Source organism: Neodothiora populina, assembly GCF_041146345.1.
Source record: "Neodothiora populina strain CPC 39397 chromosome Unknown canker_contig_15, whole genome shotgun sequence".
In the NCBI taxonomy this organism is placed as follows: Eukaryota; Fungi; Ascomycota; class Dothideomycetes; order Dothideales; family Dothioraceae; genus Neodothiora; species Neodothiora populina.
The window spans coordinates 1,743,182-1,760,326 of NW_027191413.1; the positions used below are offsets into that span (position 1 = coordinate 1,743,182).

General features: G+C 52.4%; 5 protein-coding genes across 5 annotated transcripts; 4 read left to right on the forward strand and 1 right to left on the reverse strand.

The window, feature by feature from the left end:
* Positions 1 to 447: 447 nt before the first annotated feature.
* Positions 448 to 2,248, reverse strand: AAFC00_002933 (uncharacterized protein; the record flags this gene model as incomplete). The annotated part of the gene is made up of 4 exons (XM_069342321.1): positions 448 to 478; positions 533 to 963; positions 1,067 to 1,534; positions 1,619 to 2,248. The coding sequence occupies 4 exons, from the start codon at positions 2,246 to 2,248 to the stop codon at positions 448 to 450; spliced, it is 1,560 nt and encodes a 519-aa protein (XP_069198827.1).
* Positions 2,249 to 3,059: 811 nt separating this feature from the next.
* AAFC00_002934 (uncharacterized protein) lies at positions 3,060 to 4,588 on the forward strand (the record flags this gene model as incomplete). The annotated part of the gene is made up of 5 exons (XM_069342322.1): positions 3,060 to 3,106; positions 3,241 to 3,320; positions 3,379 to 4,095; positions 4,157 to 4,482; positions 4,538 to 4,588. 5 exons carry the CDS (start codon positions 3,060 to 3,062, stop codon positions 4,586 to 4,588), a joined length of 1,221 nt encoding a protein of 406 aa, XP_069198828.1.
* A 1,144-nt stretch (positions 4,589 to 5,732) lies between these two features.
* On the forward strand, positions 5,733 to 7,268 carry AAFC00_002935 (uncharacterized protein; the record flags this gene model as incomplete). The annotated part of the gene is made up of 3 exons (XM_069342323.1): positions 5,733 to 6,034; positions 6,099 to 6,996; positions 7,056 to 7,268. The coding sequence occupies 3 exons, from the start codon at positions 5,733 to 5,735 to the stop codon at positions 7,266 to 7,268; spliced, it is 1,413 nt and encodes a 470-aa protein (XP_069198829.1).
* A 1,166-nt stretch (positions 7,269 to 8,434) lies between these two features.
* AAFC00_002936 (uncharacterized protein) lies at positions 8,435 to 13,500 on the forward strand (the record flags this gene model as incomplete). Its single annotated transcript, XM_069342324.1, has 5 exons — positions 8,435 to 8,569; positions 8,640 to 8,772; positions 8,832 to 9,021; positions 9,080 to 13,000; positions 13,056 to 13,500. 5 exons carry the CDS (start codon positions 8,435 to 8,437, stop codon positions 13,498 to 13,500), a joined length of 4,824 nt encoding a protein of 1,607 aa, XP_069198830.1.
* Positions 13,501 to 15,039: 1,539 nt separating this feature from the next.
* Positions 15,040 to 16,888, forward strand: AAFC00_002937 (uncharacterized protein; the record flags this gene model as incomplete). Its single annotated transcript, XM_069342326.1, has 4 exons — positions 15,040 to 15,173; positions 15,285 to 15,365; positions 15,440 to 16,689; positions 16,788 to 16,888. The coding sequence occupies 4 exons, from the start codon at positions 15,040 to 15,042 to the stop codon at positions 16,886 to 16,888; spliced, it is 1,566 nt and encodes a 521-aa protein (XP_069198831.1).
* Between the last annotated feature and the right edge of the window lie 257 nt (positions 16,889 to 17,145).

The following is a 17,145-nucleotide window of genomic DNA, read 5'->3' on the forward strand; positions in this document are numbered from 1 at the left end:
TCTCACATCGGAGGTTCTCTTCCTCTGTACTATCCAGGGCGGATCGTGTCCAATTCACAAGCATGGAAGCTCAGTCCAGTCTGTCTCTTGCACTTGTCATTGCCCAATCGGATTTACCTGTTCTGGACCGCTCGTGACCGTTTTGGCTCTGCATCATGGACTAATTCCCCATAACAAGGTAAGATATCTTCAAGAGCATGGTGTCATGTGCTGCACGACCAACAGTTGTTGCCACGACAGCACAAGGGCCGCATGCTCTGGCTCGACGCAACGAACACAGGACATATATTGCATAAACCAGAAAGTTGCCGGTGGGTGTAGACTCTCGTCTGTCGTCTTGCTGTACCAGACCTGGAAGCTCGAATCGGCTCCGATTGCTCTTCCAAGGAGATTTGTGGGACCTGTTTCTCAGCAGAGTACATGGCACCAAGTGATTCAACTAGCATTCTACACCGATGAGGGGACCAGAGAAGTGAGCCTGAAAGTTCGATGTCAGCATGCTTCTTGACAATAACATCGTCTGAGAGCGTACGTGATAGTTTGTAAGCAGTCATACTTCTGCAGCTCTCTATCGCCTCTGCGATAAACGCGCATGAGCATGTCAATATCCCGCCCTGATAATCGCTGATGTATGTTTTGTTTGCCGATAAAGCCAAGAATAGTATTCGATGGGGCGAAGCCGGGGTCGAAAACCAGCAGATTTCGAGAACCATCTTTGCGACGCTCCAACCCGATGATTGTGAGCGAATGGCCTGGCTGCTGTAAGTATAAAGGTGCTCTGTTTGTAATCGTGATTCTGCCAGTCTTGGTGCAGTGCTCTTGGAAGTATGATTCCACAAAGTCGAGAACACGTTCATACGCCTTTTGCTTGTTGTTTGTTTGCTTCTCTTCTTCCTTCTTCCTGTCTGAAAGGTACTCATTTATCTGATGGGGGATCCCAAGACCTTGGTAGAGTACTGATACCTGATGCAGATCTCAGCAAGGAGCTCAGCCATGGCGGAAGACCGACAACGGCTTTTTAGAAAACCACTCTTGGCCTGCTGCAACTCAACAGCAATATGCTCACCTCGGTGGTTCCAATCCATTTACGAGTGCCTCTAATCCCCCCGGTGTCCTGCCTGCCAAATGTATCAATGCCCTGGTCCCAAGCATTCTCTATCAAGTCCTGGATTTTCAGGATGCTTGGTATACGCTTCTTGAACTTCTCATGCCCTACAGCGCGGGCGCCCTGTATGTACGCTATTTGCATTTGGACATTCAAGTAGCCACAGAACCCAGTATGGCCCTGGCGATTGTGAACATGCTGGACCTGTGGGTGACACAGGTACGCTCTTTCGACCGTACGTGAGACATAGGATAGTTCGGCGAGCACAGACACGAGGCCTGGCACTTCATTCTCAACAAGACTCTCACGAACAATGCGGCCATCTTTCCCGATCTTGTTGACTTTTCGGATTGGGGCGCCATATCTCAGCTCATCATACATCCATCTGGGCATGTGTTTCTCATGTGCATACGGTCCAAGATCTTTCCTCTGTTCCGCCTGTTAGTCGGTTCCGAAAACGAGCACTGGGCCCCAGGGTTCGCTCAATGTTGACGTTTGGTAGACATTACTCACCCCAATTTGTGTACCTCCACCATGGCCGGGGGTGCGTTGCATGCGATCCTCACTCGAAATGACTGAACGCACAGATGATGAACGAGCGGTTGATTCATTTATTGTATGTGTCTGACTAGAAATGGATGTAATGATTGAAGATTTGGACGGCCTCCTCGACCGAGACGAATGGCCAGGGTCGCCCTCGTGGCCAGTATCAGACTTGGCTGTTTCAGCGATGGTATGGGAGGCGAATGGACTGTCTAGCGATGCATGAATATCCAGATGGTCATTGAAGTCTATTAGATACACATGTTCACCACATCCAGTGTGAGGACATTCGACGTAGTCATTCACGGCTTTGTCTATTTCCGTACCTACAGCTGCACGTTCGGCTTGCTGCTCCAGCTCTGTTGAGCCAGTTGTGCACCTCAGGGAAAGAGCGATGGCTCGTGGACCATCACTGAGCTTGGCGGTATCATGAGGCATGTATCTCTCTTCCGCGTGCTGCAGAGTGAGCGCGAGGGCAAGTGATTCCTCATTTCTGGTTGCGAAAGGCGATTCGCCACTGTCGGAGTGGTTGGTCTCAACGTGCAAAGTGATAGTGTATGCGTCTGCACTGCGATAGTCACAGAAGGGACATTCCAGCATTATTACTGGATAAGCCAGATGTCGGTCTACCAGCAAACAGCAGGTCTGCAGAGGTCGAGGCAAGTGCAATATGGAGGTGATTGACCGGCCGGTTGAGATCGGCCAAACATGCTTCACGCAGGGGCACTGAATCAGTGAGGTAGCTCGGCGCGACTTGTTGGTTGGTTGGCTCGACACTGTGGATCTGAGTGGAAGCACGACCCAGAGGTCTGGGGGATGGAGTAGCGTAGCACAGTAGGCATGTGACTCGTACGAGACACTTACTTAGTATTGCAGCAACAACACTGCAGGGAAAGGCCAAGGTACTTGTCACAGGTACATGACTCTGAATTGAGCCTCTATATACCTAAGTAGGTAGGTAGCTTGTAAGCACATCTGGACTTTACTCGTAGCGGATCACTGCGGCGGGCCACGGCAGGACCACGAAGTAGAAAAGACGAGAGACTGGTGCATGAGATAAACAATTCATATAGACTACTGTCGGCGAATCAAGGAACCCAGCCAGGAAAAAGTCTTCAACAACTAGCGAAAAGCGACGTTAGGTGACTAGTACTGTAGCAGTAGGTTGTTCTCAGCTGTTGCTGTGCTGACCGTAGACTGTCGCCTGCCTGCCCTGACTTTCCCTTTCCTTCCTTTGCGGGGGGCGTCTGGAAGGGAAGGAAGAAAAAGCCCGCTGCGTCTTTCTGCATCGGCTTCCTCCAGTCTACAGCTTTGGCCCAACGTCGACTCTCAACGACGCACTTCAAGTCCCCATCCATTTGATATCTCTCACAACCCATTCCTTCGATCACTACCTGCGTCAAACAACAAAATGTCGGAGCCAATCCGTAATAAGCGCCATGAGCCCCCTGTCGCTCCGTAAGTTCTGTCTCTGTCTCTGCCTCTGCCTCTGCCACCTACTCGATCCTACACGTCCTAAACAGCTTGCCCATCATGACTGTTCGTGTCATCAAAGCAAACAAGTCATCGACTAATGCTCCTGCGACCACTAGTACTCCCCAGAACACTCCTCTCGACAAGGCTCCCATCTCATCTCGCGCACAGCAGCCTGGTGTTGCCAGCATCAAAGAAGGTGCGCCTGATCCTATCAGACATCTTTCGCCACAACAAACCACTGACCCGTGTCGCAGAGGACTTTGACCGTGCTGCTGCCGCCTCGATATTCGCCTCCAACCCCAAGCTTGTCTCGATGATGCAGAACAAGCTCAGTGGCCTCGTGGGCAAGTCCTCGGGCTACATTGAGTCCCTCCCTGCCCCCGTTCGCAAGCGTGTCGCAGGCCTCAAGGGTGTGCAAAAGGAGCACTCCAAGCTCGAGGCCGAGTTCCAGGCCGAGGTCCTCGCCCTCGAGAAGAAGTTCTTCGCCAAGTACGCCCCTCTGTACGAGAAGCGTGCCAAGATCATCAACGGTGCCGTGGAGCCATCCGAGGCCGAGATCCAGGCTGGAGAGGAGGACGAAGACGAAGATGAGGACGAGCAAGAGAAGGACGACTCCGAGGACAAGGACGACGAGTCTGCCGCAGACATCAAGGGTATCCCCGAGTTCTGGCTCTCTGCCATGAAGAACTCGACTCTCGCCGAGACCATCACCGACAGAGACGAGGGCGCTCTCAAATCCCTCGTCGACATCCGCATGGAGTACCTCGACCGCCCCGGTTTCCGCCTCATCTTCGAATTTTCCGACAACGAATACTTTACCAACAAGACCCTCACCAAGACATACTACTACCAGGAGGAGAACGGCTACGGTGGTGACTTCATCTACGACCACGCAGAAGGCGACAAGATCAACTGGAAGGACGGCAAGGATCTCACCGTCAGGATCGAGAGCAAGAAGCAGCGCAACAAGAGTAATTACGATCAGATCACCTCACACAAGTGCCATTCACATATATTGACCAACTTCTCTAGACACGAAGCAAACCCGAATTGTCAAGAAGACCATCCCCACACCATCTTTCTTTGACTTCTTCAACCCCGCCACCCCTCCGACTGACGATGATGACGAGGAGGAGGTTGACGAGGACATTGAGGCCAAGCTCGAGCTCGACTACCAACTCGGTGAGGACATCAAGGAGAAGCTCATTCCCCGCGCCATCGACTGGTTCACCGGCGAGGCTCTGCAATTCGAACAAGGATTCGATGATTTCGACGAGGATGAGTTCGAGGACGAGGATGATGAGGATGAGGACGAGCTCAGCCGTGACGAGGATGACGAGGAGGAGTCTGACGAAGAGGTGAGTGTTTTTCGGCCACCGGGAGAAGTGAATCAAGCTAACGTGTGTCTTCAAGGGTGATGGCTCAAAGCCGAAGCAGGAGACTGCCGAGTGCAAGCAAAGCTAGATGAGCAGCACGTGCTAGCACCACAAATCAGCACGCTTGTCACGACAGCCATGTCCGTCAAGGTGTGCAGCCAGATTCGGCTTCGGTGAGCTACCATTTACATTATGGGGCGTCACCATGTACATCATTGCCTTTCACGCCCAGCATCTACGACACGCTGAAAAGCCACGCTCCTTGACGCTGCATCATTCTTTCCGCGGACCAGCTTAGTGATTCAGAGTGGCGTTTACCAGTCGATGGCCATGTGATTCTTTTTATTACCTCTATAATTTTCATCTCGGACAGAATTGGGGGAAGGCGCTCGAGGCGAAGGAGGCAGATAGCATCGGCGGCATGAAACTCTTTGGGGGATTCAGAGCTGTCAGACACCAGTCGCGATTCGCGTACATACTCAAAATGCCACTTTGCACGTCTTTGAATTTTTTTCCTGGGAATAACTGGACAGTCTATTTGAGGCACAGGTAGGTGTGTGTGTGCGTGTGTGCGCGTATTTCATCGCAGCATGTGGTCTAGAACGTGCTGTGCTGTACATCGATCACGGTATGGACAGACGATGAATGAGTGAACGTGCAGATCATTGCCTATCATTCTCTATCGATAGACACTTCTTATGCAGAGACAGCATACGGTACAAGGCACACTGCAGCAGCACATCACAGCAGCACATGGCTGACAGCCAGCGTGGGGCCATGTCTCGGAGAAGACTTGCACATACCCCGGGGGCCACATGATGCCATAATTGTATCGAGCGGAAAACGCGGTGTCGACACCAGCTAAATGTTGGACAGGATTGAGTAATGAAAACAACTGTAGGAGGGAGAAGAAGGTCTTGGCTGCTCAGCGAAGAGTGGGCGGCGTGACCTTGAGTCGTTGGAATGAATTGAATTCGATGAATTGCGACATCGCTTGCCAAAAATCACTCTGCGAGACAATGGCGGGGTACCTGCCCTCTCTGCTCAGAAAGTGTGAGGTCCCTTCCTTTATGATTCATATTCCTCCTGATTCCTGAATTACTTTTTCTCTGCTGAGTTACTCTTTTTGTTTTCCCTTGTCCTGGTATTTCCACACGAGACATACACACATATACTCGTATCATAAACATCGAATACACCCACACGCACACTCTCACACACTCACACACACAATGTCCTCGGCGCAAGCAATCCCTGTTCGAGGCGGCGGTGCCCCGTCCAGATCCGTCACCAGCAGCTTCGACCCCAGCAGCAGCCCCACTGCGACTTTCACCTCCCCTCCTTCCAGCTTCTCAAATGTCCGCGCTCAACAGGCTCCCGTGAGAGAGCTGAAGCCTTTCCACACCGGAGACATCAAGGTCCTGCTCCTCGAGAATGTCAACCAGACCGGACGTGACATCCTCTCAGGACAAGGCTACCAAGTCGAGGCTCTCAAGACTTCGCTCCCCGAGGATCAGCTGATTGAGAAGATCAGGTGAGATTTACCATGGAGTCGGGCTAGACGAATCGAAAGATGTGCTGATGCAGTGGATTTACAGAGACGTCCATGTCATCGGAATCCGTTCCAAGACGAAGCTCACTGCTCGCGTCCTCCGCGAGGCCAAGAACCTCATCGTTGTCGGCTGCTTCTGCATCGGAACCAACCAGGTCGACCTCCAGTATGCCGCCAACGCTGGTATCGCCGTCTTCAACTCGCCCTTCTCCAACTCGCGTTCCGTCGCCGAACTCGTCATTTCCGAGATCATCGCACTGGCCAGACAGCTCGGTGACAGAAGCATGGAGTTGCACCAGGGAATCTGGAACAAGGTCTCCGCTGGCTGCTGGGAGGTGCGTGGTAAGACTCTGGGTATCGTCGGTTACGGACACATTGGCAACCAGCTGTCCGTGCTGGCAGAAGCCATGGGTATGAAGGTCATTTACTACGACGTCATCAATCTCATGAGCATGGGTACCGCAACCCAGGTCCCTACCCTCAAGGCATTGCTCGAGGGTGCTGACTTTGTCACCCTTCACGTGCCTGAACTTCCCGAGACCGCCAACATGATCTCTACGGAACAGCTCTCGCAGATGCGCGATGGCAGCTACCTCATCAATGCCTCAAGAGGCAGCGTTGTCGACATCCAGGCGCTTGCCGATGCCATGAAGAGCGGCAAGATCGCCGGAGCCGCCCTTGACGTCTACCCCAACGAGCCCGCCGGAAACGGACCCTACTTCACCAACGAGCTCAACAGCTGGGCCGAGGATCTACGCAGTGTCAAGAACCTCATTCTCTCGCCTCACATCGGTGGTAGCACCGAGGAGGCACAGTCTGCCATCGGTGTCGAGGTCGCCGAGGCTCTCAAGAACTACATTAACGAGGGAACGACACTCGGTGCGGTCAACCTGCCCGAGGTGTCCCTTAGAAGCATTACCTCCGAGGAGAAGAACCACGTCCGAGTGAGTCTTGCCTGAACGCTGCAGGGCCTTTTGACCATGTACTGACCAAAAAAAACCAGATCATCTACATCCACAAGAACGTGCCCGGTGTGCTGAGACGTGTCAACGAGATCTGGGGAGACCACAACGTCGACAAGACCATGACAGATTCGCGTGGTGATGTCGCCTACCTCATGGCCGATATTAGCAATGTCGGCCCCGAGGAGATCAAGAACCTGTACCAGAGTCTGGAAGACCTTGGTTCGAGGATCAGGACAAGAGTTCTCTACTAGATCTGTCGGTCTGTACATTGATAGATGGATAGATGAAGGGAGAGCAACGGATTAGACTGTATTTCGAGCATTCAACATGGCGTCGGGGATGGCAAAAAAAATGTTTCCTTACGGCTTGGTTAAGGAGGTAAATAAAAGATCGGGGCAAAGAATAGTACGGATAGATCAGAAACTCAATGGCGACGGTGTACGCTAGACATGGCCACCCTCTGCTGAAATGGGAAGAATTCATTACTTTACAGTACCTTGAAGTTTGCACGCACTCTTCCAGTCATAAGAGGTGTAATTGCTACAGGTGCAATCTCATTATTGAGACTTGTCGACAATCAACCGAGTGTCGTCAGGTAAAAGCTGTGACCCGTCTGCATTCGTCAATATTGGGACTCGGCTGCTTTGATGGAATTACGGAGCACTTGTTCCCGGTATACGGCAGCGGCGGTTTCAGACATGGTATGCAGATGCACGTCGCATGTGTCTCTGCCCGGTCTCATTCGTACCTCATAGTGGTCTCAGTGGACCTGGTCTTCGTGCTGGTCTTTACCGCAGAAGCTCCCCCGATTAATATTGTGGGGTCAGGGGACTCTTAGTGTGATGATGGCCAAGGCGCAGGGCCGGTACGAATACAAAGTACTGTACAGGAGTACAGGGTACTCGTATCTTCTCGCAGTGTAAAGTGTACTGTACTGTACCGTTCCCGTACCTTGTGACTGCTATTGCAGTGTTATTATTATTATCATTATACTATATTTTTTATCTTTCTGACTCTCCGCTAATTCATCCTCTTTTTCCTCACTTGAAACTCGATAGAGCTGCCGTACACCCAGTGCAGTGCTATCGTCTCCACGAACTGGTTCTAGCGCGTTCCTTCTTTCTTTGCTTTCTTGCGTGTGTGTTTAAGCCGGAAAAGGAGAGACAAACACTGGAGAGGGTGTGTGTTGATGCCACTGCAACGTTCGGTCTAAACCCTTTAAACTGATCACAACAACAAAGTGGTGTTGCTTGATTTTCTGTAACATCTACAGCGCTGGAGTCTTGAAGATTGCGATTCATCTGCATATCTCTTGTTTCTCACTCCTGCGTTTATTGTTCATAGCACCTTCTTTTACGACCATCGCAACTCTGTACCACCGCTTAATGGTATAGCAACACAAGTCCCCCAATTTGATATGTCGGCCACCTACGACGTCGGCACCAAAGCCTGGCAGACCGACCCCGTTGAGGGATGGGTCGCGTCTGAGGTGGAGCAGAAGACGGTGGATGGCGAGAAGGTCAAATTGGTCTTTCGCCTGGCAAATGGAGAGGTAAGAGGAGCCCGTCAATTCCGTCATGCTTTCTCTCCAATCCCGTAATTAACCACATAATCGCACGCAGACTAGGGAGTTCGACACCACTGTTGCCGCCCTCGAGGAAGACAACAATGCCGATCTTCCCCCTCTCATGAACCCTGCGGTGCTCGAGGCCAGCGATGATCTCACGAATCTCTCACATCTCAACGAGCCTGCTGGTAAGGACACAATGTACGGCGACAATTCCATGTGCATCTACTGACAAGAGACGTCACAGTGCTACAAGCGATCAAGCTACGCTATGCTCAAAAAGAAATCTACACATACAGTGGTATCGTCCTGATCGCCACTAACCCCTTTGCAAGGGTGGATTCGCTCTATGTCCCTGGCATGGTACAGGTGTATGCTGGAAAGCATCGCCAGACCCAGGCTCCTCATTTGTTCGCTATCGCGGAGGAGGCATTCGCGTAAGCTCAATCTTCTCTTCTATCCCTTTGCGTGTACAGGAAGCTGATGTCTCCCTAGCGAGATGGTGAACGACGGCAAGAACCAAACCATTGTTGTTTCGGGTGAGTCTGGAGCCGGAAAGACTGTCAGCGCCAAATACATTATGCGATACTTCGCTACGCGAGAGCCCCCGGATCAACCTGGAATCCGCTCCAGGGGTCGTGTCGATACCATGAGTGAGACGGAAGAGCAGATCCTCGCGACGAATCCCGTCATGGAAGCCTTCGGCAACGCGAAGACCACTCGCAACGACAACTCCTCCCGCTTCGGAAAGTACATTGAGATCATGTTCAACAAAGAGACGGACATTATTGGCGCAAAAATACGTACATATCTCCTGGAGCGCTCAAGACTCGTCTTCCAGCCCCTGAAGGAGCGCAACTACCACATCTTCTACCAAGTCGTAGCAGGTGCCACTGAGGCCGAGAGGGAAGCTCTCGCTCTCGGCCCCGCCGACAACTTCGACTATCTCAACCAGGGCGGCGCGCCGCAGATCGATGGTGTTGATGATGCAGAGGAGTTCCGTGCCACGAGGGAGTCCCTGACCAGAATTGGTGTCTCGGAGCACCAGCAGTCTCAACTCTGGCGAATCCTCGCTGCATTGCTACAAATTGGAAACGTCAAGGTCACAGCTACACGCACCGACTCGCAATTATCTCCGACTGAGCCATCTCTTGTCAAGGCTTGCGAGCTCCTCGGCATTGATCCCGAAAACTTCGCCAAATGGATCGTCAAGAAGCAGCTCGTAACTAGAGGGGAGAAGATCATGTCCAACCTCACCCAGCAGCAAGCCATTGTCGTTCGTGATTCCGTCGCCAAGTTCATCTACTCGAGCCTGTTCGACTGGCTGGTCGAGACGATCAACAAAGGTCTGGCTCCACCAGAAGTCCTCGAGCAGGTCAACTCGTTCATCGGTGTGCTGGATATTTACGGTTTCGAGCATTTCGCCAAGAACTCTTTCGAGCAGTTCTGTATCAACTACGCCAACGAGAAGCTGCAGCAGGAGTTCAACGCGCATGTCTTCAAGCTGGAGCAAGAAGAGTATGTTCGAGAGGAGATTGACTGGAAGTTCATTGACTTCTCCGACAACCAGCCCTGTATTGACCTGATCGAGGGCAAACTCGGAGTGCTGGCCTTGCTCGACGAAGAGTCTCGTCTACCGATGGGTTCAGATGAATCCTTCCTCACCAAGCTCCACCAGCAGTTCGCCAACGAGAAGCAAAAGTTCTACAAGAAGCCTAGATTCGGCAAATCTGCATTCACCGTCTGTCATTATGCCGTCGACGTGACATACGAGTCCGATGGATTCATCGAGAAGAACAGAGATACCGTGCCTGATGAGCACATGGAAGTCCTCCGTGCTTCGTCAAACGACTTCCTGACAGAGCTCCTGGATCTGGCGAGTGCTGTGCGAGAGCGTGACAGTCTGATACAGAAGCCGACCGCAGCAGCTGGCCCAGGCAAACGTCCTGGCGCAGCTTCGACAAGGAAACCGACTCTGGGTGGCATGTTCAAATCCTCGTTGATCGAACTGATGACTACCATCAACTCGACGGCGGCACATTACATCAGATGTATCAAGCCAAACGATGCGAAAGAGGCGTGGAAATTCGAAGGCCCGATGGTCCTCAGTCAGCTACGTGCTTGTGGTGTTCTAGAGACTGTCCGAATTAGTTGCGCAGGATACCCTACTCGCTGGACCTACGCCGAATTTGCTCTGCGTTACTACATGCTTGTTCCATCGTCACATTGGACGGACGAGCCCAGGGACATGGCCACCTCGATTCTCACAAGGGTGTTCGGAGCCTCTCACGCGGATCCATCAAGCAAGTACCAGATGGGTCTCAACAAGATTTTCTTCCGCGCTGGTATGCTCGCTTTCTTGGAGAACCTTCGCGCCGAGCGTCTCAACAGTGCAGCCGTCATGATCCAGAAGAACCTGCGTGCCAAATATTATCGCAGGCGGTTTCTTGAGGCCACCGGATCCATCCGGGAGTTTCAGTCCCTCGTACGAGGGAGTCTTGCAAGGCAGGCAGCAGAAGACGCGCGGCAGGTCAAGGGAGCCACGACCATCCAACGGGTATGGCGAGGCCAGAAAGACAGGAAAAACTTCCTACGCATCCGCGACAATATCATCCTCTTTGAAGCAGCGGCCAAAGGATGGCTCTGCCGTAAGAACATCCTCGACACACGACTAGGAAATGCTGCTCGCACCATCCAGAGGGCCTGGAAATCGCATCATCAGCTCAAGGACTGGCGGGAATACCGACGCAATGTTGTCACCGCTCAAAGTCTATGGAGAGGCAGGGCTGCTCGAAAGGATTACAAGGGGTTGCGAGAAGAGGCACGCGATCTGAAGCAGATTTCATACAAGCTCGAGAACAAGGTGGTGGAGCTTACTCAATCATTGAGTGCTGTGCGACAAGAGAACAAAGGCCTCAAGACTCAACTCGAGAACTACGAGAGTCAGCTCAAGTCTTGGAAGACACGTACACAAACACTCGAGACGAGGTCGAAGGAGCTACAGGCCGAGGCGAACCAGGCTGGTATAACCGCGGCCAAGATCTCGGCCATGGAGCAAGACATGATCAAGCTCCAGCAGAATTACGACGAGTCCACCCAGAACATGCGCAGGCTACAGGAGGAGGAGAAACAGCTGCGCGAATCTCTGCGCTTGACAGAAGAAGAACTGCAACAATCGAGGGATAGCCATGTGGCCTCGGAGGATGAGTCCAAGTCCCTTCGTGCTCAACTGGCCGACTTACAAGATCAACTCGAGCTTGCTAAGCGTGCCGCGCCGCTAGGTGGCGACCTCAATGGCAGCACCGGCGGCGCCTCTCAACCTAGCGGCCTAATCAACCTCGTGTCGTCTAAGAAGCCCAAGAGGCGGAGTGCCGGCTTCGAGCAGATCAATACCGACAGATACAGCGGAACCTACAACCCACGGCCCGTATCGATGGCCTTTGGTGGAGCCACCAGCCACCAGCCAAACCTTTCTGGCTCGACGTTCAGACCTGATCTCGAAGGCGTCGAGATGGAGCTCGAGAACTTGCTCGCAAACGAGGACTCGCTCAACGAGGAAGTCACAATGGGCCTCATCAGAAACCTCAAGATCCCCTCACCCGGCTCGAATCCTCAGCCAACTGACAAGGAGGTCCTATTCCCGGCCTACCTTATCAACCTTGTCACTTCTGAGATGTGGAACAACGGCTTTGTCAAGGAGTCTGAGCGCTTCCTTGCCAACGTGATGCAGTCCATCCAACAAGAGGTCATGCAACATGACGGAGATGAAGCGGTGAACCCTGGAGCCTTCTGGCTCTCGAACGTGCACGAGATGCTTTCGTTTGTCTTCCTCGCTGAAGATTGGTATGAAGCACAGAAGTCGGACAATTTCGAGTACGACAGACTCTTGGAGATTGTCAAGCACGATCTCGAAAGTCTCGAATTCAACATCTACCACACCTGGATGAAGGTGCTGAAGAAGAAGTTGCACAAGATGATCGTGCCCGCCATCATCGAGTCGCAATCTCTCCCTGGCTTTGTCACAAACGAGAGCAACCGCTTCCTTGGCAAGCTCCTTCAATCAAATAACGCGCCTGCGTTCAGCATGGACAACCTACTATCACTGCTGAACAATGTGTTCAAGGCCATGAAGGCTTTCTACCTAGAAGAGTCGATCATCACGCAGACAATAACGGAGCTGCTTCGTCTGGTTGGAGTCACTGCCTTCAACGACCTCCTCATGCGCAGGAATTTCCTCTCGTGGAAGCGTGGTCTGCAGATCAACTACAACATTACTAGGATCGAGGAGTGGTGCAAGAGCCACGACATGCCTGAAGGCACGCTACAACTTGAGCATCTGATGCAAGCTACGAAGTTGCTTCAGCTGAAGAAAGCGACACTCAACGACATTGAGATCATCCAGGATATCTGTTGGATGTACGTTGTTTGATACGATGATTTATGACTTGCAAGATGCTAATTTGATACACAGGCTTTCCCCCAACCAAATTCAAAAGCTGTTGAATCAGTATCTCGTCGCAGACTACGAGCAGCCAATCAATGGCGAGATCATGAAGGCGGTTGCCTCGCGGGTCACAGACCCCAAGTCGGACGTTTTGCTACTCCCAGCGGTAGACATGGAAGACAGTGGCCCATACGAGATCGCAGAGCCACGTGTGATTACGGCGCTGGAGACTTACACACCTTCGTGGTTGCAGACGCCGCGACTCAAGCGCCTCGCCGAGATTGTCAGCGCCCAGGCCGTGTTGCAACAGCAGCTTGACGCAGGCGGTGCCATTGCCGAGAAGGGCTACGGAGAGAGTGAAGCTGGCGGCGACTTGGGAGAGTGGAGCCAGATGAATCACATGAACGGCAATGGACACCTGGCCGAGGAACACGACATGCGCATCGGGCACGAACAAGAAGCCGGAGCATAGAGCGATCCACTTCGATACAGGCAGCATGTACACGTCGGCTGAGGAGCGCGCGTGCTTGTTGGGCAGTCAGATGCCAACCTTTGTACGATGAGGCAGGCGGCGGGGAGGGGAAAAGGAGTCATATCGTTGATATCTGCTTCTTTTGGTGTGTGTTTGTGTGTGTGTGTCGCTTATTTGTTAGACTTATGAGCATTTAAGAAGGCGTTGTTTTTTTCTTTTCTGCTCTTCTTCCATATTCACCCGGGGGCCTTTTTGCTGCAGGAAGGACATGGCAACAATGCCACCGCTTCCCCCTTTTTCTTGCTATCATCATCATCACAGGCGTATTTGATTTTCCTGGCACACATCATGTTTTCTCTTACTACAGTAAAGACAAGAAAAGGCTCATGTGGGTGATTATTGAACTCTAGTACTAGTCACTACTACTGGGCCCAAATGCAACAAAGATATTGAAGACAAGTTTAGAAACGAGCGACTGGACTAGACTGAATCCGTGCAAGCCAGGTGAGCGGACTGCAGATAGATGCATGCATGCATGCGAGTTATAGCTAGCTATTCGTGATGCGTTGACACTCACCGCCGCCGCCGCATGGTTTAATGCGTGTGTGAGCTTAGTCAAAGTCCACAATTATCATGTTTAGACGGATGTGCACGAGTAAGGTCACAAGGCAGGTCAGGAGATGTACTGCATGTGCGTGCAGTATGGCTCGAGTAATCAGAGATGGTAATACAGTTGTGAAATATGGACTTGGAAGATGGGAGACAAGATCGGATTTGGTGGTGCTGTATATACAGCTTATACTATTCAATCAACACTCAAGTGTTTCAAAAACAGAACGTTGAAAGCGAGTGGTAATTACGACCTTCCATTGTCAGTTCATGCAATAATGCCTGACTGAGCGGATACCCCAGCCAGAGCAGCGATGTAGGAGCGTCCTGCCAAGCGCCAAGAAGAAGTCCCGATTCGATGTCGGAACAGAAGTCGGGTTAATTAGTGGCCTGTGGAGCAGAAAAGGCCCGCCAATCTCACCCAATGACGGACGACATATGATTGATGACGAGGGGCCTGACTTGGTTGTTCCATTGTTCAAAGAGAGATGGAAGGGGGCTTTGTTTTCTTTGGGGTGACTTGAATGATCATGAAGCGTATATTTGCAGTGAAGAAAAACGAGTCCGGAAAGATGGCGAGACGGTTGGAAAGGGTCAAGAGTCAGCAGCGCGTATAGTAGCAATTAGTGGGTGGAAGTGGGAGGGGCCTGCCAGGCACTTTGCAGCAAAACTTCGAGTCATCGCCGTCGTCGGGTGGGACCTGAACTTTTATATACACCTGTTTTCCTCTTTCTCTATTCCACAGTGTAAATCTCCAACAATTAAGTCAAAACAACAGGTCCGGTCAATCCACCGAACAGGGACGCAACAGAAAAGAAAAAAAAACTCTGAATTAAAACAAACACCCACTCATCCCATCTACTCGCTCAATATTTTTGTCTGAATACACCCCTTCTCCTCCCCCTTCCGGACCGACAGAATTCCAACACAATGAACGGCTTCGAGCAATCAATACCTCACCAGCAGGAGAAGAACCTCCCTGGAGGCGGCAATTGGGTCGTGCAAAAGTTTGGCGGAACCAGCGTGGGCAAGTTCGCCGTCGAGATCGCACGCGACATTGTGCTGTAAGAGAGCCCTCTGAATCAAATACAAAAAGAAAGAAAAATACCTCGACACAACTGGACAGGAATTGCAAAAGAAGAAACTGGTGGGGCTGACCTTTTGTTCTACCGCAGTGCATCTCTCGGCGAGAACAGGGTCGCTGTCGTGTGCTCTGCGCGTAGCACCTACACCAAAAGTGAAGGTACCACCAACAGGTGTGTGTGTTTTTTTACTCGTCTAGCAAAACACCCATGGTGGCCAATTGGAACTGACGCATTCGCCCAAACAGACTCCTTCGCGCCGCTCGTGAAGCGGAGAAGCTGACATCCCGCGCCTATGTCGACATGGTCAACGTGATCCGCGAGGACCACATGGCAGCCGCCAGAGACACCATCTCTGCCTCGGACATCCTCGAGACATACTTTGCCGCAGTCAACGACGAGTGCGACGGTCTGGTCAGGATCCTCGAGTCCGCCCAGCATCTCACCGAGGTCAGCAGACGCACCGAGGACAAGATTGTCGCAAAGGGAGAGAAGCTCTCGTGTCTCTACATGACCGCACTGCTCCAGTCTCAGGGCGTCAAGGCCGCCTACGTCGATCTGAGCGACGTCATCCAATTCGACATGCCCAAGGGCCTCAACGATGATTTCTACCGCAATCTGGCCAACGCTCTGTCCGAGGCCGTGCTCGCGTGCGGAGACGCTGTCCCCGTCATCACAGGCTACTTTGGCAACGTCCCCGGTGGCCTTCTCGACCAGATCGGTCGCGGCTACACTGACCTCTGCGCTGCTCTTGTCGCCGTGGGCCTCAAGGCTTCCGAGCTTCAGATCTGGAAGGAGGTCGATGGCATCTTCACCGCCGACCCGCGCAAGGTGCCGACCGCGCGCCTGCTGGACTCTGTGACGCCGTCCGAGGCCGCCGAGTTGACCTTTTATGGATCCGAGGTCATCCACCCCTTCACCATGGACCAGGTCATCAAGGCCAGCATCCCCATCCGCATCAAGAACGTCAAGAACCCTCGCAACAAGGGCACCATCATCTGGCCCGACGCAGCAGACGATCTCGCCGGCAAGAAACCCGCCTTGTTCCGCAACAAGAGCCTGAGCAACCTCATCGACACCTCGGGCCCGAAACGTCCCACTGCCGTCACCATCAAGCGGGGCATCACGGTGCTTAACGTGCACTCGAAGAAGCGTACCCGCGCCCACGGCTTCCTCATGTCCATCTTTTCTGTTCTAGACAAGTGGCATCTGTCCGTCGACCTCATTTCTTCGTCCGAGGTCCACGTCTCCATGGCCCTGCACTCCGAAGTCGCGCTGCTGTCCGGAGCCGGCCCCGACTCGGAAGAGATGCACATCGAGTCCGCGGCGCTCAAGGGCGCAGTCGAGGATCTCAGCGCATGGGGCGACATTGATCTGGTCCCTGGCATGGCCATTGTCAGTCTGATCGGTCGACAGCTCAGGAACATGGTGGGCATCAGTGGCCGATTCCTCGGCGTCTTGGGCGAGAACAACATCAACATCGAAATGATCTCCCAAGGTTCGTTTTTTCCCTTTCTTTTCTTCCCTTTACCTCCCGCCTTCGCACTTCCTACAGGCCATTTGCAGAACCAAGCAGCTGACAACTCCATCAAACAGGAGCAAGCGAAATCAACATCTCCTGCGTCATCGACGAAAAAGAAGCCAATCGCGCCCTGAACGTCGTCCACACCAACCTCTTCACCTTTCTCGACAACTAGAGATAAAAGAGCATAGGCAGTAAATAGCACGCCTGTTCTTGCTTGCTTTGCGCGCGCGCGTCTTGGCATCGGCATTGCATTGTATAGCGGAGTTTTCGAAAATTTCGGCAAAAAACATCCTCCTCACCCCCGGCATTGAGCGCGTCATCCTTTTTTTGTGCTCTCTTCTCGTCGATATATCGAGTATCTTCATACCGAAAGGCAAAGAACAAAGGGGGGAAAGGGGGAACCCAGAAACGAAAGTACAGCACTTCGCT